This window comes from Dromaius novaehollandiae, chromosome 3 (genome assembly GCF_036370855.1).
Source record: "Dromaius novaehollandiae isolate bDroNov1 chromosome 3, bDroNov1.hap1, whole genome shotgun sequence".
NCBI classification, from domain to species: Eukaryota; Metazoa; Chordata; class Aves; order Casuariiformes; family Dromaiidae; genus Dromaius; species Dromaius novaehollandiae.
Genome location: NC_088100.1, coordinates 71538632 through 71562355, shown reverse-complemented (window position 1 = coordinate 71562355; position 23724 = coordinate 71538632). Strand labels below are relative to the sequence as shown.

General features: G+C 40.4%; 1 protein-coding gene across 6 annotated transcripts in view; it reads left to right on the top strand.

Annotated features, from left to right (window-relative positions):
• The window catches only part of MTHFD1L (methylenetetrahydrofolate dehydrogenase (NADP+ dependent) 1 like), a 161259-nt gene that overhangs the window by 86816 nt on the left and 50719 nt on the right, over window positions 1-23724 (top strand). For 5 of the 6 annotated variants that reach the window (XR_010388415.1, XM_026122168.2, XM_026122164.2 and 2 more), the window contains 5 exons: window positions 5571-5710; window positions 8441-8482; window positions 10500-10600; window positions 11210-11387; window positions 22933-23040. Coding sequence is in view for 4 of the 6 variants with exons in the window: in XM_026122168.2 (XP_025977953.2) it covers window positions 5571-5710; window positions 8441-8482; window positions 10500-10600; window positions 11210-11387; window positions 22933-23040 (569 nt within the window). In the remaining 2 variants the exon portion in view is untranslated. Of the gene's footprint in view, window positions 1-5570; window positions 5711-8440; window positions 8483-10499; window positions 10601-11209; window positions 11388-18898; window positions 19116-22932; window positions 23041-23724 lie in introns of those variants that run through there. The other variant, XR_003262500.2, reaches the window with a different exon arrangement.

Genomic DNA, 23724 nt, shown 5'->3' with positions numbered 1-23724 from the left:
TCTCGGGGGTTGAGTCTGTGGAATCAGAGCTCAGGCATTTGTAGCCTGTCTCCTTGTGGGTGTTTGCAGGGGGACTGCTGTCTGGGTACACTACACACAAAGAGGGTCTTGCCTGAACAGTAATCTAAGATTGAGCGTAACTATGTTGTCATATAACCAGCTTTTTGAGAACAAAATTTATTTTGGTCAAGATTTCTTGCAGAAGAAAACCCATTAATAGCTGTTCAAAGTTTGATACTTTTGGCTTAAGAAGCCCAAACTCCAGGATCTTCTGGTTCAATCAAAAGTCTGGATTGGTGGTCAATATTGAGAAACCCCCAGTGTCCTTACATCTGTAGGGCATATACAGCCATGGCATCTTTCTGTAGCAAAGGATGAAAAATACCTGTTATCTTGAAAGAAATTATGTTCTGCTGAACTGAATGGCAAGTATTTTTGCTATTCCTGTGCTCCTAGGCCTCATGGAAACATGGGCTGCCATAAAAGTGCACATAAAACTCTGATAGCAAATACAAACTGTTTTCTTCATGACATGAAAAACGTTCAGCCGTAATATATGCACGTGTTGTTTTCTGGCCTCAAGGCTGTGTTGGACTTTGTGTCCAGTGGTGGTAGCAGCAAGGGCCCAGTGTGCCATGTTGTTTGAGAATACATCAGAAGTAAAATGAACAGGAAAACTCCCTGCATTTAAAAAGAAAAAGAAGGAAAAAAGTAAAAAAAAGTCTGTTACGTTCCAAGATCAGTCATAATAATGGAAGTTCACATCAGATAAATTGCCAGAGTCAGAATGGACAAACATCTGGTTTATTCATCCCTAGCTATACTAACAAAAATATGATATCCTGTTAGATAAATCACTGATCATCCTAGTTTATCTTGGCAGTTGTGCACCTTTATATTTTTCACTTAAACAAGAACATATCAGTGCTTTACAGCTAGTGTGCCTCGAGCTCCAGGTTCACAGTTCATGTGCTTCTGTGACTTTGAACTCTTCTTTTCCTGAGTTTACCAGCAGACAGCTGCACCAGAACAGATATGTTTACATGGGGGGAGTAAATGGCAGTGAACAGCTCAGAGTTTCCATTTCCTTTTACATTGTTCAGGAATCCAGGCTCACAATTCTCATCCTAAAGCTTCACCTCGTGTGTGTGCTTCTGACTTGGCCCTTTACAGTATGAATGTTTTATTTTGACATTGATTTGTTGATAGAAGGTGCTGACTGGGCAGAAGCTAGTTTCCCTACAAGTTAGCCTCAGTTTACATGAAATTAAATTGTGGGTGAAATATCTTAAAAAAAAAAAAAACAACACTTTATGTGAAGGAATTAAACAGTATGTAAATGTGAGGCTAATGTGGAGCCATTTTATGCATTTATAGCATGATAGATGTATTTCTAGGTGGAGAAAAATTACATTTTTTTATTAAGCATGACTGAAATCTGATTACCTGCTCAAACCATGACACTGGCTATTTAAGCTATTGTGATGCATAGATGATAAAATTTTCCCAGATGTGCTTGGCAGGGCAGTAATTCCATGACGAGGAGGTTACAGTTATTATAAAGGAGAAACAAAACCATCAGAGTGATTTGTTCATTTGCCTGAACCCAAAAGTGGAATTAGGGACTTCAGTGAACGGTATCTATTGTACAGAAAGGAAATTCCTCCTCTGACTTTATACAGCCTGACAGACTTCTCATCATCTCTCTTGCCTAACTGCACATGCCTTATGAGCTTTTACTACCCCTTTTGCACCTAACCTGGACATTTTAGTTTCTTACTCTAAACTAAAGCTATGGTTTATTGGTTATTTTGGTAGCTGAACTGAGTGAAGTAAATGTTATGTAAGTGACTTGCTGAAGGCCTTATAGTAATTCAATGTGTTTTGCCTACTGTTAATTTGAAACAAGATTCCCTGCCTAACCCTGATGTGTTAGAATGAGCCTGGCTTTAGGTCACTCTCAGGTGGATCTTTTATGAGAAGAATTTGCTTGAACTTTTGGAGCAATTTGATTCAGTTTACTTTTGATATATGCGTGTATATTAATTGCTGGATGACCTTGGGACATTATTAATGTAATAGCACAGTACTGATACATGTACTTTTAATCTTTGATCAGCATTCTAATGCTTCTTATGATACTCCAGGACATAAAATTGAAGCATAAAATTTAAACAACAAAGTATTTGTAGAATTAGGTTTTGCACTTTATATGACTGTGCAATGAGCCAGCTCAGAGTCCCGTACTGGCTGAAAATTATGCCTGGAAAATAATCTTTTAGTTCCTGTATAGGTCATTGTCCGGTTTTGCCAGTGCAAGAAAGGGACTGGGAATTCACAGCCAGGCGTGGGACTGTAGCAGCCCTCATTTAGGTTGGCATATGTTGCCATGGGATTGCATTTTCAGGCTAGCAACGAAATGCGAAGTGCGAATACGTTTTCTGTGAACTCCCTGAAGGTAAGTTGTTTAACTGTTTACTTTCTTTTGAAACACTATGTTTGGGTGGGAGCGGGTTGGGAGGGAGAATCACAGCAAGCACTTAAGGTCATGCTGACTTCGTCATGTCTCTTACACACCTCCTCTCCATTTGCGCGGCAGCAGAGATTCAGGGTGCTCAGAAGTTACTGCTCTGAGGGGGACGGGGAACAGAAGCTGGGTAGTTGGGGTATGTTGTCAGGGTTTCTCAAAACCGGACTCAACCACTGCAGCTGCTGAAGCAACTGCACGCTTAGTTGTTTGGTGTGCTTGAGAAGCTGACCGCATTGTACCCTTCTGCTTAGGTGGAGGTTTGTTCCGGAAGTCCTCCTCAGTTGACCTGTAATCAGTAATTACATTTTGTTGACATATCATATAGTAGAAATGATAACTGTGACATACATGAATCTACATATTACTTGCAATTTCTGCTGTTTCATTTCAAGTTGTTAACTTTTATCTCATAATCTCTAAATGTAGATGAGCTTGAACCTTCCCATCCATGCTCTGTATTTGTTTTTCATTGGCACTCTAATTTGGAAGCAGGAAACAGTATGAAAGCAATTGGATTAAGTATTTCAGCACAAAGATTTTAATGTATAATAGTTTGGCATATTGCTCTGTCTTCTCGCTATTCCTCAGAGAAAATAAAATGGAGTTGGGAGCTCTCATCCAGGCAGCTTTTATTCTACATCCTGTTTCCTTCCTTACACTGGAGAAAGCTCCGATGTTCCTCTCTGTTTCCTCTGCTTTAAAATATGAAATCTCATTCTCTCTGCTGTAGTGTTCACATTTAGCTTTTCAAATATTGGTATAGGATTCAGATGATTTGTGTATGTCAAGTTTAGCCACATCAGTGTTTCCCCTCCATGTCAAGTGAAAGCATTACAGAGAATGAAAAGAAGAATATGCATAGCTAAACAGATCATTGCCCCCTGCACAGCTTTCCTGGGTGTTTGCTCTGGCTTCTTAGTGTATTCTCTCCACATAAAGGAAGTCTAGCACCTTCCTGAGAGCCTCGAAGTGCTATGTGAACTGTTCCTGTGCTCACTGGAAGCCTGAAATCTCTGCTTTCCTCTCATTGAAAAGTACAGAAAGGGGCATCCCGAGTCTTAAGAAAAACTGACCCTTTAAGAGGCTTGGCGTGGAAAGCATTAATTCCCTGGAAACTTTGTTTGGAAGCCAGTTAGGAGACTGCTATGTATACATGCTGGCAATCTCCGTAAGAGACAAATTATTTTCCCACCCTCTCAAGTACTTGGTAGTTTATCTGTTGTTTATATTAAAGATTGATCATGGTTATATATATTCCTGACTCAGAGTTCTCGTTAATCATGCTGTGCCACATACAGGACTGGAGAAGAAGAATGGGTGTTACTGGAAATTAGACATGTGATTGTTGGCTCTGCTTCTAATACGACTTACGCTGACAATAGCTTTGTTCTTGTGAAATACCGTGTTTGGGTAAACTTTTTTTTTTTGTTGTTTCCATGTTTGAAATGTCTGTTTTTCTCAGGGCTGTTCAGAAAGAGATAATACACTCATTACAACAATTTTGGAGAATGCTAATGAGGATACTTGCCAGGTTACTATTTCAGGAGGTTTCTGCTCTCTCCCCCCATCCCCTTGTTTGCTTGTCCTTGCTTCCTCTCCCAGCCCCACCGGCCATTTCCTCCGGCAGAGCAGCGCTGCGCAGGCAGTTGTTTTGGCCTCTGCTAAAACGAAGGGGTGGGAAAGGGCTGGTGCGGGAGAGCATGTGCACAAAGGCCAGGACTTCCTAACCGCATCAGCTGCCAGCAGGGTACTTCCCCCTACAGCGGCAGAGCCGGTCCTGAAAGTTGCGCCTCCTGCTCGTCGTCCCTGATCCCCACGAAGGTTTCCGAGCCCCCAGGTGTTATATCGGAAGCTTATAAGCCCCATCTAAGCACCAGTGTTAAAACTGCTGGCAAAAGGGAGAGAGTGAGAAGTAAATTTACAAATTTTTGCAAGCCGGTTGGTGTTATGGACACGTATTACCAGCCCTGGAATAAGCGCGCATGCACGCACACACGCACGCACACACGCACGCACACACGCACACACGTATATGCATAGGAATAAGGCAGCCCAGGACGCTCTGGAGTTTTGCCAGCCTGGCTTGCCTGGCTGGAAGTCCCTTCACATCTTTTGAAGGCATGCTTTGAGCCTGTTTGTTCAGTGTGTTTGGATGGGAAGTAGTTACATCGGCAGATTTTCAACCAATAGGAGATTTAATCCATTGAATTTCTGAATGGTCGTGTGCTTGTGTTCATCTAATAAGAAGAAAATCTCAGACTTCTTGATTTACAACTTGAGAGGCAACTGAAGTAATCGATATATGGCAAATCAGAGCAATTTTAAATGAAGGCAGTCTCTTCAGAGCTATGCAGATATTTTTCTATTTGTGTCCTCACTGAAAGTACTTTGCCTGGCGCATCCTGGTTCTGCATAAATTTTTTCGAGTCATGTTAGACTAATGTCTGACAATTCCTTTGTGCAAAGTCCTCTTATAGAACTCACTGTTAATATTATTTTCAACATCAAGACATGATTGTAAAGGCTGTTCTGTGTTTGTAATTAAACATCTGCTCCAGAAAAGCAAGAGATGAGCAAAAATTCTGCAAACAGGAGAGTTTAGGTCCATTATTAGTGATAAAAGAACATCTTCAGTGAAATCAAGGAAGAAAGTATACTACAGGGAAGTCTTATATGAGTAAGAGTTTTTGAACATTTTAAATAAGTCTAATTATACAGAAATAGTTATTTTAGAGGATCAGATGCTTGTAAAATTTTGGTGATTCAAACTAATTTGCATTACTTGTTTTTTCCCATGTGACTACACAGTGATATATTGTACTTATCAAGAGTAGGAGAATTTATTTCTGAGTTGGGAATAGTTTTTTTTAATCAGACTCAGTAATGTAAATAGAACTCTATTTGAAAGTTCATTCAAAACTGAGTACTGGTGTATATTTAAGTGCACTGTATGCTAAAGTAAAAGTATCCCCTAGTGCTTAACCGAAAGCATGTTTTATGTGTGGTTTTGTTTTGTTTTGTTTTTTTTAATGTTTAACAGTAACTGAAGCTGGCTTTGGTGCTGACATTGGGATGGAGAAATTCTTCAACATCAAATGCAGAGCCTCTGGCTTGGTTCCCAATGTGGTTGTGCTTGTTGCTACAGTGAGGGCTTTGAAGATGCATGGAGGTGGGCCAAATGTAAGTTTTTGCACCTTTTTTGGAAAATAAAATTGTTGCTAATGTTTGAAATGAGTAAGATATCTTGGTTTAAGAAATAATGGGGGTAGGTCATGGGGCAATTGTCAGATATCCTCCCTGAGTTACCTTACTGTATAGCTGTAACCTCCAAAGGCAATGCAAGAATGGAAAGGCACAAATGAAAGAAGAGGGGTAAAAGAGCTCTGAAGAAGTACTAAACCTTGCTGCGAGAGGGAAGTTTGTTTGCATGAAAAAATATGCTATAAAATATTTATATTTTTTTCCTCGCATCTTGAAATAATGTTTATAAGTGCACTAAAGCAGTCATAAGCTGGGAAACTTGGCAGCTGAGGAGAAGTGAGAAGAGAGTTCAGGTTGCAGTATTTGAGCGGAGGTAGGAAACTTAGTGAAGGTTTTGAGATTTCTTTCATTGCAATAATGGGAACTCCTTCTGTCCTTTTAATCTGCTCAGGTTAATTCCCTCAGGGACGCTGAGGTAGCTCATACAATTGTGCAAGTGTTTTCCAAGTGTAGTGAAGGTCACCAGTGTGTCATTTCTTGCTCTTTAAGCTGAGAAGAGACTTGCACAGATTACTGATCCTAGAAGTACTCCCCAGTCATTCCATCAGACTAGCATTCTGCTAGCCAAGCAGACACTAAAACCCTCGAAACAATTTTTTTCTGCTCAGCAGCTTGCGAGAGAATGATGCTGCCAGGGAAGCAGTCTTACTGGGTAAAAATGCAGCAGCTGTTTCCACAGCTGCAATATTTTGGAATGCACCATCTTTTTTGCAACTAATCATCTAAAGCTGAGCTGCTTCTTTTTCAGGTGGTTTACATAATTACATAATTTTCTGTTATTTTAGCCCACTTCTAATGAAACTTTTTTTTAAATGATATTCCTCCATGCATTTCCAAGGCTGGTTTATTGTCATGTGCGTTATCAGTCAGTCTTGCAAAACCAGGACTTATATGTGTCTTCATAGCTATCTCTATTTCTGTCTGATCTGTCTTTCGAAGTATAATGTTTTCATTTGGTCACAGGATGCATCAGATAGGCATGTACAGTACCAGATACTTCTACTGGGGGGTTACCTACAAAAGTAACCAAGAGCCACACTTAGGACTGTTTGGTCCTTGGAGGCTCAATGTAGTACCCAGGTGATACTCTGTGTCTGTCCATCTTTGTGCTTTCCAGCAGGGTACATTCATTGCATGCAATCCCTTGCCTCAAGCAATTACAGAACCCCCAAAGATGCTGTTGCTTTTCTGAATATCTGTGCTGAGTTGTTTTTCCTTCAGCCAGCTGTTTGAGGTTGCTTTCCATCGTCTTTGCCCTGCTGGCGCACTATTAAGCACGTGGAAAGGGCCGAAGTTCTGTCTCCGCATACATTTGAGGTGACAACATCCAAATCCTTTCCAATTAACTATTTAAATATAACTTTCTATTTAAATAGAAATAGAAAGCCATGCAAGTAAAAGAGAGACTTTCCAAGTCCTAAAAGCAGCTTAAACAACTGTTGTTTGTGATTGAGAGCTCTATCTTATGTACTGTTTACTAGTTACATCCTGTATTGTACATCGGTTAAAAACAAAGGGTACAGCAGGTAACAACAAAAAACATATTGTATGTCACATTTTTTTTTAATATGAAGTTACATTAAAGCTTACTTTCTAAAAATTCAAATTAACTTAAAGGAAACTTTTACATACAAATCACTTTGTTCATTTTACACAATCTAGTTTTTACATTTGTCAAACTTAAATGTAGCTTACTTGTCCAAAGTCGCCTAAATGAAGACACATTCACGACTCCCTCTTTTTCCACTCTGCAAACTTGCCTTCAGCTTTTTTTTTATCTGTTTTTTTCACATAATGCCAAAATACGCAAGCTAGGAACAGAGAACAGATTGCTTAAATAACATTATAGCATCTCTGTTCCTTTTCCCTGACTTGAACTTGTCCTGAACTAAGCATTTGTAGGCAGTATTAGAGTCACTTCAAGCATATGAATGTACCCTTAAGAGTGACCTATATCAAACATGCTTGGAAATGCCCTGGATATACATGCATTTTTATTCTGTATCTGATTTGCTCAGCCTACTTATCCTCTAAGCTGGGTGTTTTCTGATTCTCACACTGCTGTGGCTAAACTGAGGTTCAGCAACTACAGTTTAAGTTAGTGTCCACGTTGGAGAAAAAGTCAAATCTTCTGTAGTTGTGTTTTGATGGCAGTAACTCATTCCTGTCACCAAAATAGGCAGACTGGCTTTCAAATACAGAAAATTGATTTAAGGGCTATAACAATGGTGTAGGCTTTTTGTTTCTTGGTTTTACATAGTCATTTTACTCTCTAAGCAATCTTTTACCACCAGTTTCTGAGTTACTGCCTCTATCTTGCTGCCTACAGAAAATGGGAAGTGTTCCTGTTCACCTTGTACATAATTTGCGATAAAATTTGTAATGTAATTGTAATTCATAATGTATTTGCAAATGTAAACGTATTTGTATTGTATAAATATAATTGCATTGTATAGCTGTATTTGCAATATAATTGCAAATTTCTAATGTAATTTGCAATAAAACAGAAGCTGCGGTCAAGCTATGATTTTCTGTGCACTGCATGCACTAATTAACAGTGTAGAGAGTAAGCAAAGTGTGCTTCTGACCATTTAGGACTATGGCATGCGTTGTTAAATTCGCAGTGATTTTGACCGTTTATTATTCCAGGTAACTGCTGGTGCCCCTCTGAAGAAAGAATACACAGAAGAGGTAAGCAGAACTATTATAAAAATTTAGGGAAGAGTATTTGTTTACAAGGGACAGAGTAATATGGTGTGTGGAGCATAACAACTTCTCATTGCACTGGCTGGGTAGTGTGCATCCTCGGGGGTGACAAAGGCACGCTCTAATGCTGGCGTTCAGTAAGCTCCCTTAGCGGGCATTGCTGGTAAGTAAAGCCATCTTGCATTCCCCCAGCCACTTGGCGTTATCCCTCTAGTGTGTGCTGTGTGTGTGACTGGATGGTAGATTGGACTGAAGAACTGAACCAGCTGAAAATAACTTTTTTTTCAGCAAATTTTCCAGGACCACTGAGCTTTCAGACTGGTCATCTTTTCGTTCCAGTCCATCACATGGCCTCTCAAGCATTTCTGGCATTCATGGCCCAAGGGCAGAGCAGTGCAGAGGTCAAAATTGGCATCTGAGATGGCTGGGGGAAGGAATGACACTCCCTGAAATTAATGACAGCTTAACCTGTTCATTAAACAACAGGTTTAATCTGTTTGTGCTTCATGTCTGGCATTGGATGTCACACTTCAAACAAGATTGGATTTTTGAAGTTTTCTTTGTCTCTTCATTATAGACAAAGTCTGGTAGTTTAACCAGTTACTTGTGCTCTAGCTGCTGCCCTCCAGTTTCTGACAATTTTGCAACCTGATCACCTTTAGATTGAATACACATTCAGTTAGCCATTTAAGTTCTTTGGTTCTGTCTGCCTAGGGATGTGTGTTTTATTACAATTAAGATAAGGCCTACACAGTGTAGGGTGAAAAAGCAAATAACAAAAATCCACTAATGGGGTTTTGTCTGGAACATATGTACGTTAGGTTGCACATTTAACACATCTGTGTGTCAAACCCCACCCCTCTACTGTAATTTGTTCATAAACTTTTCAAGAAATAGAGAAATGGTCACTAAACGTGACAGGAGACTCCAAGATATTTGCACAGTTATTTGTGCATTTAATATCTTGTGCATATAATACAGATCTTGAAGTTAAACCTTCAGGAGGTTTAAAAAGAAAGGGTGCAATAAAGGTATTGTACATTTATTACATGTCACTCCTTCTGTGCCATCATAGGAAAATTGGTATTGCACTGTATTTTCCATGGGGAATCAGTAGATGACCTTCTCAAAGCCCAAAGCCAGCAATTATATAGTACCTTGAGAAACTCGAAGGTAGTAAATTTTCTGAACTGTGTGTTTACAGATGCGTACATATTTATGTATCTGACCTCAGTGAGTGTTTATGTTGTATGATATTCTCTATATTTTGAAGTCTCCCAAGCGTATAAGCCTTACGAGTTCCATCTCTGTGGACCCAGTTGTGCTGAAGTCATGGGATGTGTACAAGCATTTGTGACTTTCAGTTAGAGCTGTCTCCGTGGTTGTGTGACATTGCACAAAGGCACGTGATCTGAGTGCTTTCCTCCTGCACTGGGGAGGTGTCTGCTCTGCTTCTTGATTGACTGGTCTGCTGAGAAGGGGGATAAGGGAGTGATCACAAGGTGACCAGAATAGCTAAGGAGAAAAAATGATCTACTGTCCATCCAGTAGTGACCGGCTTTGGCAACGTATCTCTGTTGTACCACTAGGTATCTTCTTCGGAGCATCAAGTGGTCAAAGCATGAGAAATAGGGCAGCAGGCAACAAGGCTGCCAGTGTGTTTTGTGAACCTGCCCACAGACCATTTTTGGCATCCTTTTCATTTGCTGGCAGCCAGTCATCAGCTGAACTGTCTTCTTGTGTTACAGAAAGGAGTAGTCTGGCAGTGTATTCATGTACAAGTTTTTGACACTGCTTAGTCACTTAAGTATGTCTGTTGCTTATTAATTGAAAAAAGAATTAATAGGATAAGTACAAAAATGTTTTCTCTGGAAGCATTTTACTTGCCCATAACTGTCAGGATCAGCTCTGTTTATGTTCAGTTTAATTTATAGAAAATTCTTTGGCTGGATAAGACTTGATGCATCTTAATATTTCCATTAATTTTTGTTTAATTGCACAGAACCTCCAGCTAGTAGCTGATGGCTGCTGTAATCTACGGAAACAGATTCAAATTACTCAGCTGTTTGGAGTTCCTGTTGTGGTTGCTCTAAACGTCTTCAAGTAAGTCCATTCTTCTGTTACTTGTGTGAGTAAATCTACAGTTCACACCTATAGTTTAAGCAAGAGACATAGCTGTGCTACCTGAATTACTGTTATGTCTCTTACTTATATGTATAAACCTGATCAGTGGGAACAGAGGAATTTGAAGCAATATGGTGTGACTTTAAATTGTTTAAATTTAAATTAAGATGTAAAGATATTACTGCATTCAGAAAGCTATTATTTAATGTTACACTTTGAACTTTGTCTTTTCTTAGTTTTTAAATAAGCGATTTTGGCACGAAGAAAAGAAACTATTAAAGAATTTCTGTTTTTCATCATGAATATAAAGATGTTTAAATCTTTCACTGCTGCTTAAGGTTTTAATAACAGAGAAGATATATAATGCTATGGAAGTATTAATATTCCATGTTCATTAGTTATAAAAATTATAAAAAGTGTTCTTGAAAGACATAAATATATGTGCTGTGTATCAGTGTGCTACGTATATGTCACAATTTCTAAATACGCTTGCTTTACAACTGCATATATAGAATAAGGCTAAGCATATATAGTTATAAAAGAGAGCTCATTAAATAAAATCATGACACAGAATTGTTTGGTTGGCAGAACTGACTCTCCTGCTGAGGTTAATTTGGTCTGTGAGACTGCAAAGCGATCCGGAGCATTTGATGCTGTACCCTGCAACCACTGGTCGGCTGGTGGTAGAGGAGCAGTGAAATTAGCTCAAGCTGTGGAAAAGGCAGCCAGTCAGAAAAACAGTTTCAAATATCTATACAACTTGGAGGTAAGATTTTTTTTTTTTTTTTAATGAATGCATGCTGCATCAGTGTTGGATTTAAAGCAAGAAAAATGTTACAACAGAACTATCTAGCGTACTTGGAAAAAGGGGCTTGGCTTGGCTTGGCTTAAAATCATGAAAGCTGGAGACAAAGCACAATCTCTGACTCGTCTAATCAGTAGTGTAGAGTACTCGCTGGGAATGCTGGTTACTTACTGCATTAAATCATGTTTCTGGTGCTTTCTTGTTTAACATAAAAGTATATCTGTAGGGGGAATGTCCACAAGTTATTGTGAGAGAGTTCTCTGAAGATCTCACAGTCAGAAAGTTTGTCCTGACAAAAATATATTTAACGGGCATCGCACGCGTTTGTGGCTCCCCTTTGCAAGGCATTCACATGCTTTAAGTGCAGGCTGTTAGAGGTAGCTGAAGTGGGTGGGCATCAGGAGCCAGGGGCTTTCCTCTTGTCCCAGCCCCATGAATCCATGGCTGCTGCGGTTCCCTGTCCCCTGGGCGCAGCCAGCAGCAATGCTGACCATGTAATCACTCACTACACACACCTCCATCCACACAGATCAATATGAAGGGAAAGCACTGCCTTTACCAGCACACACCTACACACACACAGCACTTGCACAAACACGAGCAGCACACACAGCCTCCTCTCCTGCTGATCGGCACTGAGGTCTGCTAGCCCAGTGTGTACATGCAACACGTGGGTCCCTCCAGCCGCTGGCCATAGACCCTCAGGCTGGCAGCCCCCAGGCTCCCTGCCCTGCTCCAGCTGCTGGCACCTGGACCAGCAAACCCCTGCAGTTTGCGGTGTCACTCCAGTCACTGGCACGCAGGTCTCTCTTTCACCAGCTAGTCTGGCTTGGAGTTTGCTAGTGGTCACACACAGACACCCAGAGCAGAGAGTGCACCAACACAGAAGATGCTCAGAAATCAGGTATAATGAAGATAGAGGACAAACTGCTACCTTTACTCGATCAGCCCTTTCCTCCCCTTTGCCCTCTATTTCCCATTCTCATTCCTCATCAATCCACCTTAATCCCCTCCTTTACCTGCCTTTGGTCCTTCCTCTAAATACCCCCTATTAAATCTCGCACATTCTCACAATCCCCTTAAAACTTCCTGTAAATTTTACACAGTCACAAAATGCTTTTCCTCCTGCACCCCATGATGAGTCCTGTACCCCTGTAGGCAATCGCTCCCTTACTTTGCAAAGCTTTCTGAGGAGAGAGTTGTCTCATCTTGGTGGGTTTCACATCAGAGACAGTGGTCTGATCGTTTGCCTTGGATGGTCTTGGGAAGGAGCCGATTCATTGTGTTCTGATTTTCATTGATTGGGTTATGTGGGATTCTCCACCTATCCTCATTCTCCTGATCCTTGTTTGGTCTTTGTGTTCAGTTTGCTTAGCTGTTAGTCACATATCCTAACAAAGGGTAGATTGGTGCCAAGTTTTGATCCCAGCTCTGCCAGAGATGGTGACTTTTTTTTCCCAAGTTTTAGAGGCTTTGTTATTGCAGTTGTCTGCAGGGCAACATCACAGCAATGAGAGCCTGTCGAGAGGAGCAGCTTGCAAGGAAAGGCTGTTTGGGCCTCTGAAAGCACTAGGGTGGAATATCACTGTGCCGGCAGAACATTTGGAGGGACATATTGCCAAGAAGGCTATACAAATGATTTCCCAAGGCCTTCCAGACTATACAAATCTGGGTGGGTTAAAATTTGGGCAGTAAAATAGACTTCTTTGGCACCAAGGAAGCCCTGGTCAAATTTCAGATCCTGTGCCCTAGTTGACAGTGCTACTTCATTTATTTAGAAAATGCTTGAAAGATATTTTTTAACAGCAGAAACCCTGGCTTCACTCTTTTACATGGCTGAAACTCCCTGTTTTGATTCTTCTTGCCAGAAAAAAGTTCAGCCTGAGGTAGATATGCCCTACTGTTGTCTCTCACTCTCCACCTCCTCCCTGAGAGGTACCTCACTTGCACTGCTCCCATTTTATTTCTTCTTTCCACCTCCCCCACCATTTTCCAAATGTCAGTAATCCAACCAGCTCCTATTAGTATTAAACATTGCCTTCACAGAATAGATGGAAATACCTTGGGAATAGAAGTGCTGCAGCATCTATTCAGGGCTTTTTGCCCACGTAACGTTTTTACAGCCAAACAATGAACAATGAATCTAACTTTCTGAGCTTCTCTAATGAGATGCCCTGGAAACTGAGGATATCATTTTATGCTTTTTGCATAATAAAATGAAAAAAAAGTTTGTCTCAGAAATATGTATAGTAATCAACCCCATAGGACGCTTGCATGACAGAGATAGCACATTAAAGCTTGATAAATCCCATATTTATGCTCTGATGTTAATATACTCTGTATAACCAGCAGTCTTGCGGTATGAATGAGTAGAAAGGATTGGTAGGGGGTTGACTGTGCCTCTGTGGAGAAACAAAATGAGACTGATTTCTGCTTTAATGTCTTTCCCAGGCACATCTTCTTGTGCTGTGTTGCATAAGCAGCATGATCTTAGCACAGAGGGAATGAATCACATCTTTACATCACCTTAACGTCCTGTAACTTAACACAAACATTATAAGCCTCAAAAATATGTTGAAGAGATTTTACAGAAACATGTAAAATTTTAAAATACTGTAAAAATTTAACTTATGCCAACAAAAACAGTAAAATGTAAAGTTTAGGCTTCTGTTTCATTCTTACTGTGCAAAGTATGGGGACTGAAACAACTGGAAATAGGAGAGTGAAATAGCAGTGCTGTCACTTGGAAAGTATCGTGGGTCGTTTGGTCAGTATGCTCATAGACATGTGAAGGAAAGCAACCTCTTCCAAGTGAGCCTGCCCAGGTATTAATTGGGAGTGTAATAGGATGTTTTGGTGTGGCAGTTTTGAAAAATGAATCCTACTGCTCCAAGAGGTAACTATGACATAAAATTCAAGAAAGAGAAGAGGCAATAAAATGGAATACAGACAGATGGTTTTCCGATGTCAATGTGCCTAAAGGGGACATGAGTGAAAGGATGTAGTGCCATCCCTCATCTTTCCAGGGACTTCCACATTCCTCTGATTACTTGAATACTTTTGAGTCCTGGTTTCCTCAAACTTGTTGAGGTGTGCTGTTTTTTTTTTTTTTTTCCTTCTCCCCCTTGAAAGGTTGAAGGGGGAAATACTTTACAGAAGTCCACTACTACTTCATTCATATCTCTATCTGTCTTTCTAAGATTACTCTAATTTTCCTTTTAGTCCATCTCTCTGTAGGTATCTTATTTTTCCTCAGTCTGGAAAACTTCATCAAATTTTACTCTTTTTACGATGCTTATATAATTTCCACATGTATATATATCTGAAAACAAAGACTTCTTTGAAAGGTGTTTACAAATGAGTGTAATGTGAGAAGAACAAGAAATAGTCTTTTATACATGGACTGGTTGGTCAAATACTGGCAAAAAGCTGCGCATCACAATTTTATTTTGTTGTTGTTGTTAAATCTTGGGGTATGTTTAAACATTTAAACTGTGCTGTCCTCTGATACCCAAGCATGAGCTGACTGAGCAAATTTGGACACTGGACAAGCACAGTTGTATCACGACTTAGGACTCGACTAGGTGGTCCTGCTCAGTATCAAAGCATACTAGCCTAATTAGGGAGTTGTGCTAATTTGGTTATATTCTTTAAGGCATCTCAGTGGGTCTGTTTAAGCTTCCTCAGATGTCTCTCCATGGCACAGTGCACCGTGTTGCACAATTGCACTTTTGGCTTGCCCTTCAGGTTCTCTTAATTTATTTCTGTAAGCAGGAAAGATTTTTTTTTTTTTTTTTATCCTAGCAACTGGTACTTGTAACATTTTCTTTTTTGCATTTTGATTCTAGCAAGAGTACATTTGACAAGTAGCATTAGATGCAAATATTTTTCAAGAGCTGACATGAGAACAGGATAAATTTCAAGCATGTTTTGAGACAGTTTCTTTTGCGAAGAATAGCTGCATGTATGATTTTGGGAGTGTGTGTGTATGAAAGGACAGTGTCCTTTCATGGGTCAAGTACAAGAAGTGGCCTCTGACAAATAACTCCAGCATTGTTGTTATTTTAAAAGTGCAAGAAAAGGACAGAAGCAGATTGTAATACTTGCAGCATTAGGAATCATACTTGGGAACCTGGCAGGGTGAGAGGGTCAGTCAGGAGCAAGACTGAGATTTTTATATGATAGCTTTTGGAGGTTATAACATAGTTCAAAAGATTATTAGCAGTATTTTAGTGTGTGGTTTTAATATGGGTTTTCATCCCCACTGCACACTAATCCGTCTTATTTTATTGTTGAATCAGTTTCTTGCTGAGTATTTCCCTTTAGTGTTTGGAAGGATGGGTTTGTTGTAAAGGCCTCCTGAACTCTCTGTGAAGCAGCCTGCGCTTTATTTTTTTAAAATATATATTCTTACTACATATGGAAAATATCAAAATATCAACTCTCTTATCGGTGTAGACTTCCTTTCTAGGTTCACTTTTCTTGAAGTATGTGTCTTGAAGTTGCAGCAGAAAGCTATTACTCAAAGTTGACTGACCTATTAAAAGTAAGTTTAGATAACTAGGGGGAGGATAGGAGAGGATGGAAACATACGCATCGCATTCCCAAATTTCTCTGGCTTCAGTGCTTGTTCTTGGGGAGGGGGAATAAGGGGGGAAGCTATATTCCCCATGAATGCATGCCTGGAGAGTAACCTATCTTCTTTTACTATCCAGCACAGTGAAACGTCTGTGCTTTTGGAAAGGGAACATTTAGAGTCTCATCTCTGCTCTTGTGCTGAACTCTCTCATGACTGCAGCAGCCCTCCTCAACCATCTGAATGAAGGCAGGCCTTAGTTTTTTGTGAGAAACATTGTTCCTTCCTGCAAAGCAGCTGGACCAGCATGGGCCAAAGCTCCAGGAGACAGAGGGGAGGAGGAGGACAGGCACATGGCATGAGGAAATATTGGGGATCTGGCAGGATCAGCAGATCTGGTCAGTCAGAGATTTAGCATTGTCCTTTTGAAAGGTGGATGTGGTGAACTGATAGAAGTGATCGATGAGCCTCAAACCACCTGATTTATGCTGCATGGGGAAACTAAATTAAAGAGTGTGAAGGTCACAAAAGGAAGGAGTTAAAGAGGTTGCTCCAGTTGTCCAAATTCTTCATATGACATCTATTTTTGCTAATGCTCTGCCTTGAGGTAGTCTCACGACAAACGAAAATCTCTCCAAGTTATGCTGTGGAAGTTGGTCATACAAATAATTTGGCTGACTAATGTGCTTTGCCTGGCCAGCCTGAAGAGCAAGGGACAGCTTTATCTCCTTGGGGCCAGCCATTGGGAGTGAGGCTGAGTGACACTTCTCGGGGAGGCAGTCAAGCAGTTAGCAGCTTTGACTTTGGTGGGTTTTTTTCCTTCCTGGGAGTGTGTAACTCGGGCAAATCCGGAGCAACCTGGCCCCTAATTTTGACTGCCCTTGCCTCTATTGTGCTATGGCTGTATGGTGCTGGCTGCCACTCAGCTGATTTCTTCTGGTCCTAGCTTCAGCCATCAGAGACAACGGGTCACTCAGGGCTAAGAGGAGCATCAAAACAGAGGAGACTGCCAGCAGTGGTTCTCCATGCCTTAACCTCACTTAGATCTGCTGCCCACGGCCTCGGGCAGCAAGAGTAAGCTATGGGTGGTGAAGGGCGGAGTGAGGAGAGGTCATGAGGGAGATGGCTCCCTGGTGCGAGGGTGAGGAGAAGGAAGGCAGGGCAAAGAAAGGCTCATAGGGACTGGTTTTGAGGGAGCGGAGCTCGAGGGAAATGACCTGAGGTGGACCATTTCAACTCTTTGTAAGTTGGTCATCTCTTTCATTTCAATATGGGCGAGAGTTGAGGGGATTTCTTTTTCTCCCTCCACTGATATCCAAGCCTTGGAAACCATCCACCATCTTTCTGCTGTCACATTGCCCCAACATACCTCTGTTCTTTTGGCTATGAGGCAAAAAACTTTTGTTTTGAAGTTTTCTATACAGCACAAAGTTCCATGATGAACGGACCCAGTGGAAGGTCCTTAAGCACTACTGAAGTAGGAATAAATAAAATTATATATGCCCCTTCCTGAAGCTTCTCCTAATAAATGATGAAGATCATTTCTCATCTTGAAATGCAGGCTATGCTGCCCTCCAGGGTATGCTAGTCTTTAAACTACTTCCCCCACCCTGTTGCTAGTGAGCCATCTTGCAGTGAAGCCACACGAAAGAGGAATTCCCCAGTGCTGTACCAGCCTCTCCTCCCTCCCACTGCCATCAAAGAGATTTCAGAGGCATATTGACAGTTTTTTTTTCTCCACTGGATTGGCCTTCTCAGTTTGGAAGCTATCCTTGTTCCACTTCATCTCTTCCTCTTTTTGTGTGTGTGTGTGTGCGCGCGCTCGTGCGTGCATGGGCTTATGACGGCACTGCAATTTTATGTTTGTTTTTATTGTTTTCTCATTCTTTGCATGAAACTGTGGTTTCAAAGTTGGGGAAATGGGAAATGACTCTAAGGCCACAGGCTTAGGTATTGATTCACAAACTGTTTAACTTGAGTGAATGTGCTTTTCTGCAAATTAAAAAACAAAATCTTGTCGTGTGCCAACAAAGGAAGAGGAGTGCTAAAGACTTGGGAATCCTTTTGTTAGCTGCAGATCTTCTGGAACCACAATATACAGATATTTCAATAAATGTGTTTTTATTTTATCCAAGGGAAAAGCTAGAAGTAGGAGCTTGAATGTGCAGAGTCAGCTATTGTTTTAGCACTGCATTCTGTCACCTCACACAGCACCTTCAGCCATACTCCCGTCATATGTTTTCATTTGGCAACATTCCCAAGAAGCAAAATGAGTGATGTCTACATACTGTTTCACTTAGTCAACCAGTGATTCTTTATTATTATTTTCAGTGAAGGCAAAAATTAAAAAAAGGAAAAGTGCGGCTGCCTTGGATTTTAAACTATTTTAAGAATTTCTGTTAAAACACAGGTAGTTTAGCAACAATAAATTAACCAAGCCATAATATTACAGACGGTGGGGCTAAAGTGAATGTTTAAAGATTTTAGTGTATTAAATGTGTAAATTACAAGTGCTAGTGCAGTGGCTTTTATGTATTCTTCTCTGGGTAAACACCATGGTTTTTCAGCAGAATCTTAAGTTTTCTCAGAGAATAAAGTAGTTTCAAATATTTATCTCATATAACTGTGAAGAGAACCCTTCAGATGGTGCTGCCCTGACTCACGTTCACTTACAATCTCAAATTTAGGGTAGGTAACACTGGTACTTCCCATAGTAGTCACAGCTTTGCTGAGACCCATTTCAATAAAGGCTGATTAAAGACTTAGCACTGTTGACTCTGGCTATTCAGAGCCATATTCTGTTGAACTCTGTTTTGGTGGAGAAAGACAGTCAGGAGGAGTATTTCAAAGCAGAAGAAGGGAAGGGAGAAAGTAACTGGGTTTTTTTTTTTTCCAGCTTCTCAGCAGTCTCAGAGGTTGGATGTGGGGATTTAAAAAGATGTAGCCCTTTCTTCAGGAGCCAAAGAGATTAAAGTCAGGTGCCCTGACTGGGAGGTAAAAAGTGTGTCTCAACACAGTCCATAGCCAGGTCCCTGGTAATATGCGTGTAATTTCACAAGATGCTGACTTTTGGCAGTAAGGCTGATTTCAGGAACGCCAGCCAGCTTGTGCAGGTATGTTTCAGTGGCTCATTTTAAGCTGATTGAGCCTTTCTTTCAGCAGTGATGCATCTCTGCATCGCTTTCCCTTTCGTTTATCCAGGCTTTGCTTTGCACCAGCAGTTGTATTAATATAACACTTGTGTGTGGCTTTGGGCAGATCACTGGATCTGTGAACTGATCTGGGTTAAAATAGCCATTTTTTCCCTGAGTTATGTTGTAGCCTGGATCACTTTCTCTGGTACGTACAGCTGGACAAACAGTGGTGCTGCCCTCTCTGTTGCACTGGCACAAGCGTGAGTGTGAGCAGCAGAGGAAGGGAGGAGAAGGAGAGTCTGTTGAATTTGGTCCGCTGCTCTTGGAAATGCTCGTCAAACTGCACTTGGAAAAAATGATAATCTGCAGTCTGCTATTACAGCTAAAGGAAGAGATGAAGAAAGAAATGAGAAAGGCTAACATAAATGAAAGCCAAATTAAATTACCTTCTGCTACAAAGTATGTTGTTGGTAATATTAGAAGAAAGAATATTGAGTACTCAACAGCACCAAGCTGCACTAACGCTACGACTTTGCCAGGAAGCAGCAGCATGACAAGACTGAGTGGCCACACTGGTGTGATTTCATGTTGGTTAATCAATTTAGTCTTGAGAATGACAGACTATCCTCTTCACCAGTGCTGATTCCTTGGTTTAATCATTCTCTATCAAATAATGAAATGTACCACCGCACAGATAGTGTTTTTGTGAAAGCAGTCTGTGCACCTTTGCTGTAGCACTCATTATACTTCAGCTGAGAATATCCTTTTTATGGTGTGGGTGCTTGACATCCTTAGCAGATATATGTGTTTGTGCTTGGCTTAGAAGTAACACATGGCTTTGGTAGCTCCAAATGCATGAGATTTCAGAAATGCACGTGGTCTCTAGCAGAGCTATGGAGACCTGTTGTTTTTCAGAGCAACACCAAAGCTCCTTAGGCATCAGCAAATATTCATACAGTGTGACCCTGTAGCACTTTGTCACGTTTAGTATAAATTTACATGGAGTATTTCATGGCACCATTTGCCTAAGACGCTAAAATTGAATTTGAAATGAGTTCTCTGAATTTGCCGTAATTCCTTCAGCATTAGTACTAATACATAATTGCATATCTGAAAAGTCAATTTTTATCTAAATTTATACTACAGTGGTTGAATATTTCTATTGTATATCACCTGTGCTCCACATAAATGCATGTAGTTGCATAACATTCACAACCTTGCTTAAATGAAATGAGCAGGAGAACTGTTTTTATTGCTGATCTTAAATCTTCAGTGTTTTCAATGCTTTAATTGTCTGCACATTTTATAAATGTCATTATTACAGTAAGTGTCCAGACAGCAGAGGTGCTATGAAACTGAGCGTGTGTGAAGGTGCAGTTCTACCTGCATTATATTATGGACAGGGCTTGTTTCATTAAGAGTGTTATAGCGAGGGCCTGCCAACAGTTGCATCAGCACAGCTGCCAGTGGTGAATTACAGTTGGGTGGCAGGAATGAACAACTGGTTCAGGAATATCCTAGGCCATTGCAGAAAATAAATGGGGGCTGCACCCTCAGACAGAAAACATAAAAAAGACAGAAACATTTCTTCTAAGTGCCTGGGACATGTGACTCCTAATGGCAGATGTTTGATTGAGGTGTTCAAGGTACAAATAGGTGGCTCACAAGATTTCCAGAAGTGTCTGTGTTTGAAATCAACTGGAGCAAAAATCCAACTTACGGTCCCTTAATTATTTAGGTACTTTGGATAATTTGACCCTATTTTTTTCCCTATATTTTTCTACTCTTTGAATTAAGCTAAGCACTGTTCCATATCAGTTAGCGTTGTAAAGCGTTAATACATATGGTGGATCCCTATTTCCATCACTGAGAGGATTTCTACAGTGAAGTGTTGTGTAATCAACAGTATTCTTGAATACCTAAAGCTAAAGTTACCCTTAAAGACCAGAGAAAAACAACTTAGAATTGTTCCTACAAGTGTCTTATAAACATCTAAGTTTCTGCGGTGGCAAATGTGTAAAAATTCTCTTGAATTACTAGCACTTTGTTTCTGATAAATATCATTAAGTTGTTTTTAACTGAATTGAATTTGTATTTCTCGTTTGAAGTACCAGGTGGCTTTTCTTTGGAAAATACTTTAACTAAATTGAAACAAAATCGCCCAGCAGCATTACTTGATACCTGGAACACAGGAAACTTTTTAGCTTGAAATGTCGTTACACTGTGATTCTAAATAGATAATCCCTTAAAAATCCCACTAAATACTGGGAGACAGGTGGATTCTGAGCACAGTGTAGTGTATTCCATTCCCTGCTCCTGAAACCTGAGGAAAGAAGCATGTCTGACAACATGCACATAAATGAGCTCTGTTAACGTGTGCATGCGTGCCTCCCGGCTGGTTTCTACCTGAGCTGGGCTTACCAGGATTTACCACATGTTATAAGTGAGGTTAAATAGACCCAAACTCTTCTATAACATGATGCAACCTACCTCACCCATTTGGACATGCATGTCTTGCAGAGGCATGCAACTGCCTCACAAAAACACTCCTGTTAGCTGCTTGCGCTCTTGTATCTGCTTCTCTGCTGGTGATTCTTCTGAAGTTAAATTCAAAAAATTTGAGGTGTGATTGGTGGCATGATAAGTATCTGAAATTCTGATTAAAAAAAAAGTTCCCATCTAGCTCACACTCAGTCATGCAAGATATTTAGCATATCCTGAGGGAAACAGAATGTCACAGCTTTCATTAAAGGAGTCTGTTCTGATGCTAGCCACAACCCTGCTGGATTTTATTTGGAAACTAGAGCTATCGTTGCTGGAGGGGGGTTGCAGTGACTATGTTGCTGTCAAATTAGTTTGAAATATCTTGAGGCAAATGCAAACTGAATCTAAATGAACATCTCCATCTCAGTGAATTTACTGAGATTTAAGCAGAAAGTTGTTGTTTTTGATGTTGGCTTACAGACAACAGGGAGTGGAACTTTTCCTTTTGCTGTTGCTGTTAGTCCTTAACTACATGCAAACAGCACCCAAAAGGTGAGGTGACAGACATGTTTTGCATTTCTTATGCTGTGTTCATAACTGCGGTGGACATGAAGATACCGTAAAAATGAACCTAGAGGAAGTTTCATCTCATGATGGTTATTCATGCCACTAAAGTATTTGCTTCAGCTTAGTGCTGCCAGGAATTATGCCCAGGATGTTTGTGATGTATTATCTCCAATCCTCATTAGGTTTTATTGATTCGCTTCTGTTATAAAGCCTGAAGTCAGGGATGTGACATCATTCCACCCAATTAAGCTGCGGTAATCATGTTGTTGGCTTGTTTCAAAAGATGTCTTCTGGCATGTCTTTAGATGTCACCTTGAATTTTCTTATGTGAGGGAGGGATTTTATTTGAGTCTTAGTAGCTTTTAACTGTCCTACATTTTAGCTACTTGAAAGTGTGGGAAGCGACCCTTCTCTTCCTTGCAATATCTCTGTTACTGGAGTTCTTTATTAATGTAAAGGCAGATGACTTTAAACTTTTGTTTTTCTCAGATATAATCATACATACAAAAAGTGTCAGCCTCACACAAGCTCTTATGTTCACCTGATATATCTTTGCAGAAAAAGCATTATTTCTAGGAAACCACTGCAAAAATGTGACTGGCTATGGAACTTTATATAAATTCACCAGAATTCATAGATTCTGAGTTTGTCATTCGCAAACCAATTTCTTGCCCATGTGGGAATAAAAAGATCTTAGTGTCTCTTTGCCAGTGTTCATATTTGTATTGTTTCCATGTCTCTGCAGCTTCCTATTGTTGAAAAAATAAGGATCATTGCTCAGAAGGTGTATGGAGCTCAGGATATAGAGTTGTCTCCTGCTGCACAGTCACAAGTGGATCGTTACAGCCAGCAGGTAAGAACACCAGTGATTTACGCGGCCAGATACCTGCTGCACATGAGTCTTGGGAGACCCTAGGTTCTACAAGGTTCTCAATTTGGAGGGGAGGTTTTAGACTAGCTTTGCTAAAAGGCAGGAGCCTACCTGTGGTGCTAAACTAGGGGGGTCACGGTGGATTGTTTTAGATTAGATAGAACAGAATAGTTTTAACTTTGTGAGCTGTCTTCTGTAAAAGAGAATATATCTTCGAGTGTGTTTAGTTTGCGATTTTCCTGCAACTCCTGGAGCAAAATCCTTTTTTCATTATTGCCTAAACAAATTTTAGTTGTGCTAAGGCTCTTTCATTGTGAATAACTACAAAATATTCTCTTTTAATGTTAACAGGCAGCATTTTTTTCATTCAAGCCTTGTGAGTATTGGTGTGCTTTAAATTGCAGCTGAGGTGACTGAGGAGTTGCCCATCTTGTCTTTCTAATTATGCAACAATTCTTAGATGTCAAAGATGTCCAGAAGGTGGATGTCTATCTTAGATGTCTAAAGAAAAGTGAGATGACAGACACACAGAATAGTGGCATTTACTGCTTTAAATGTGTAACCGGACATCTGCATAGATAGCTGCTAACGAATGTGCCCAGTTTTAGCATATGCTTGTTCGTTTGCACCTGCGAAAAATACATACATGTTTGCAAGTGCAAAAAG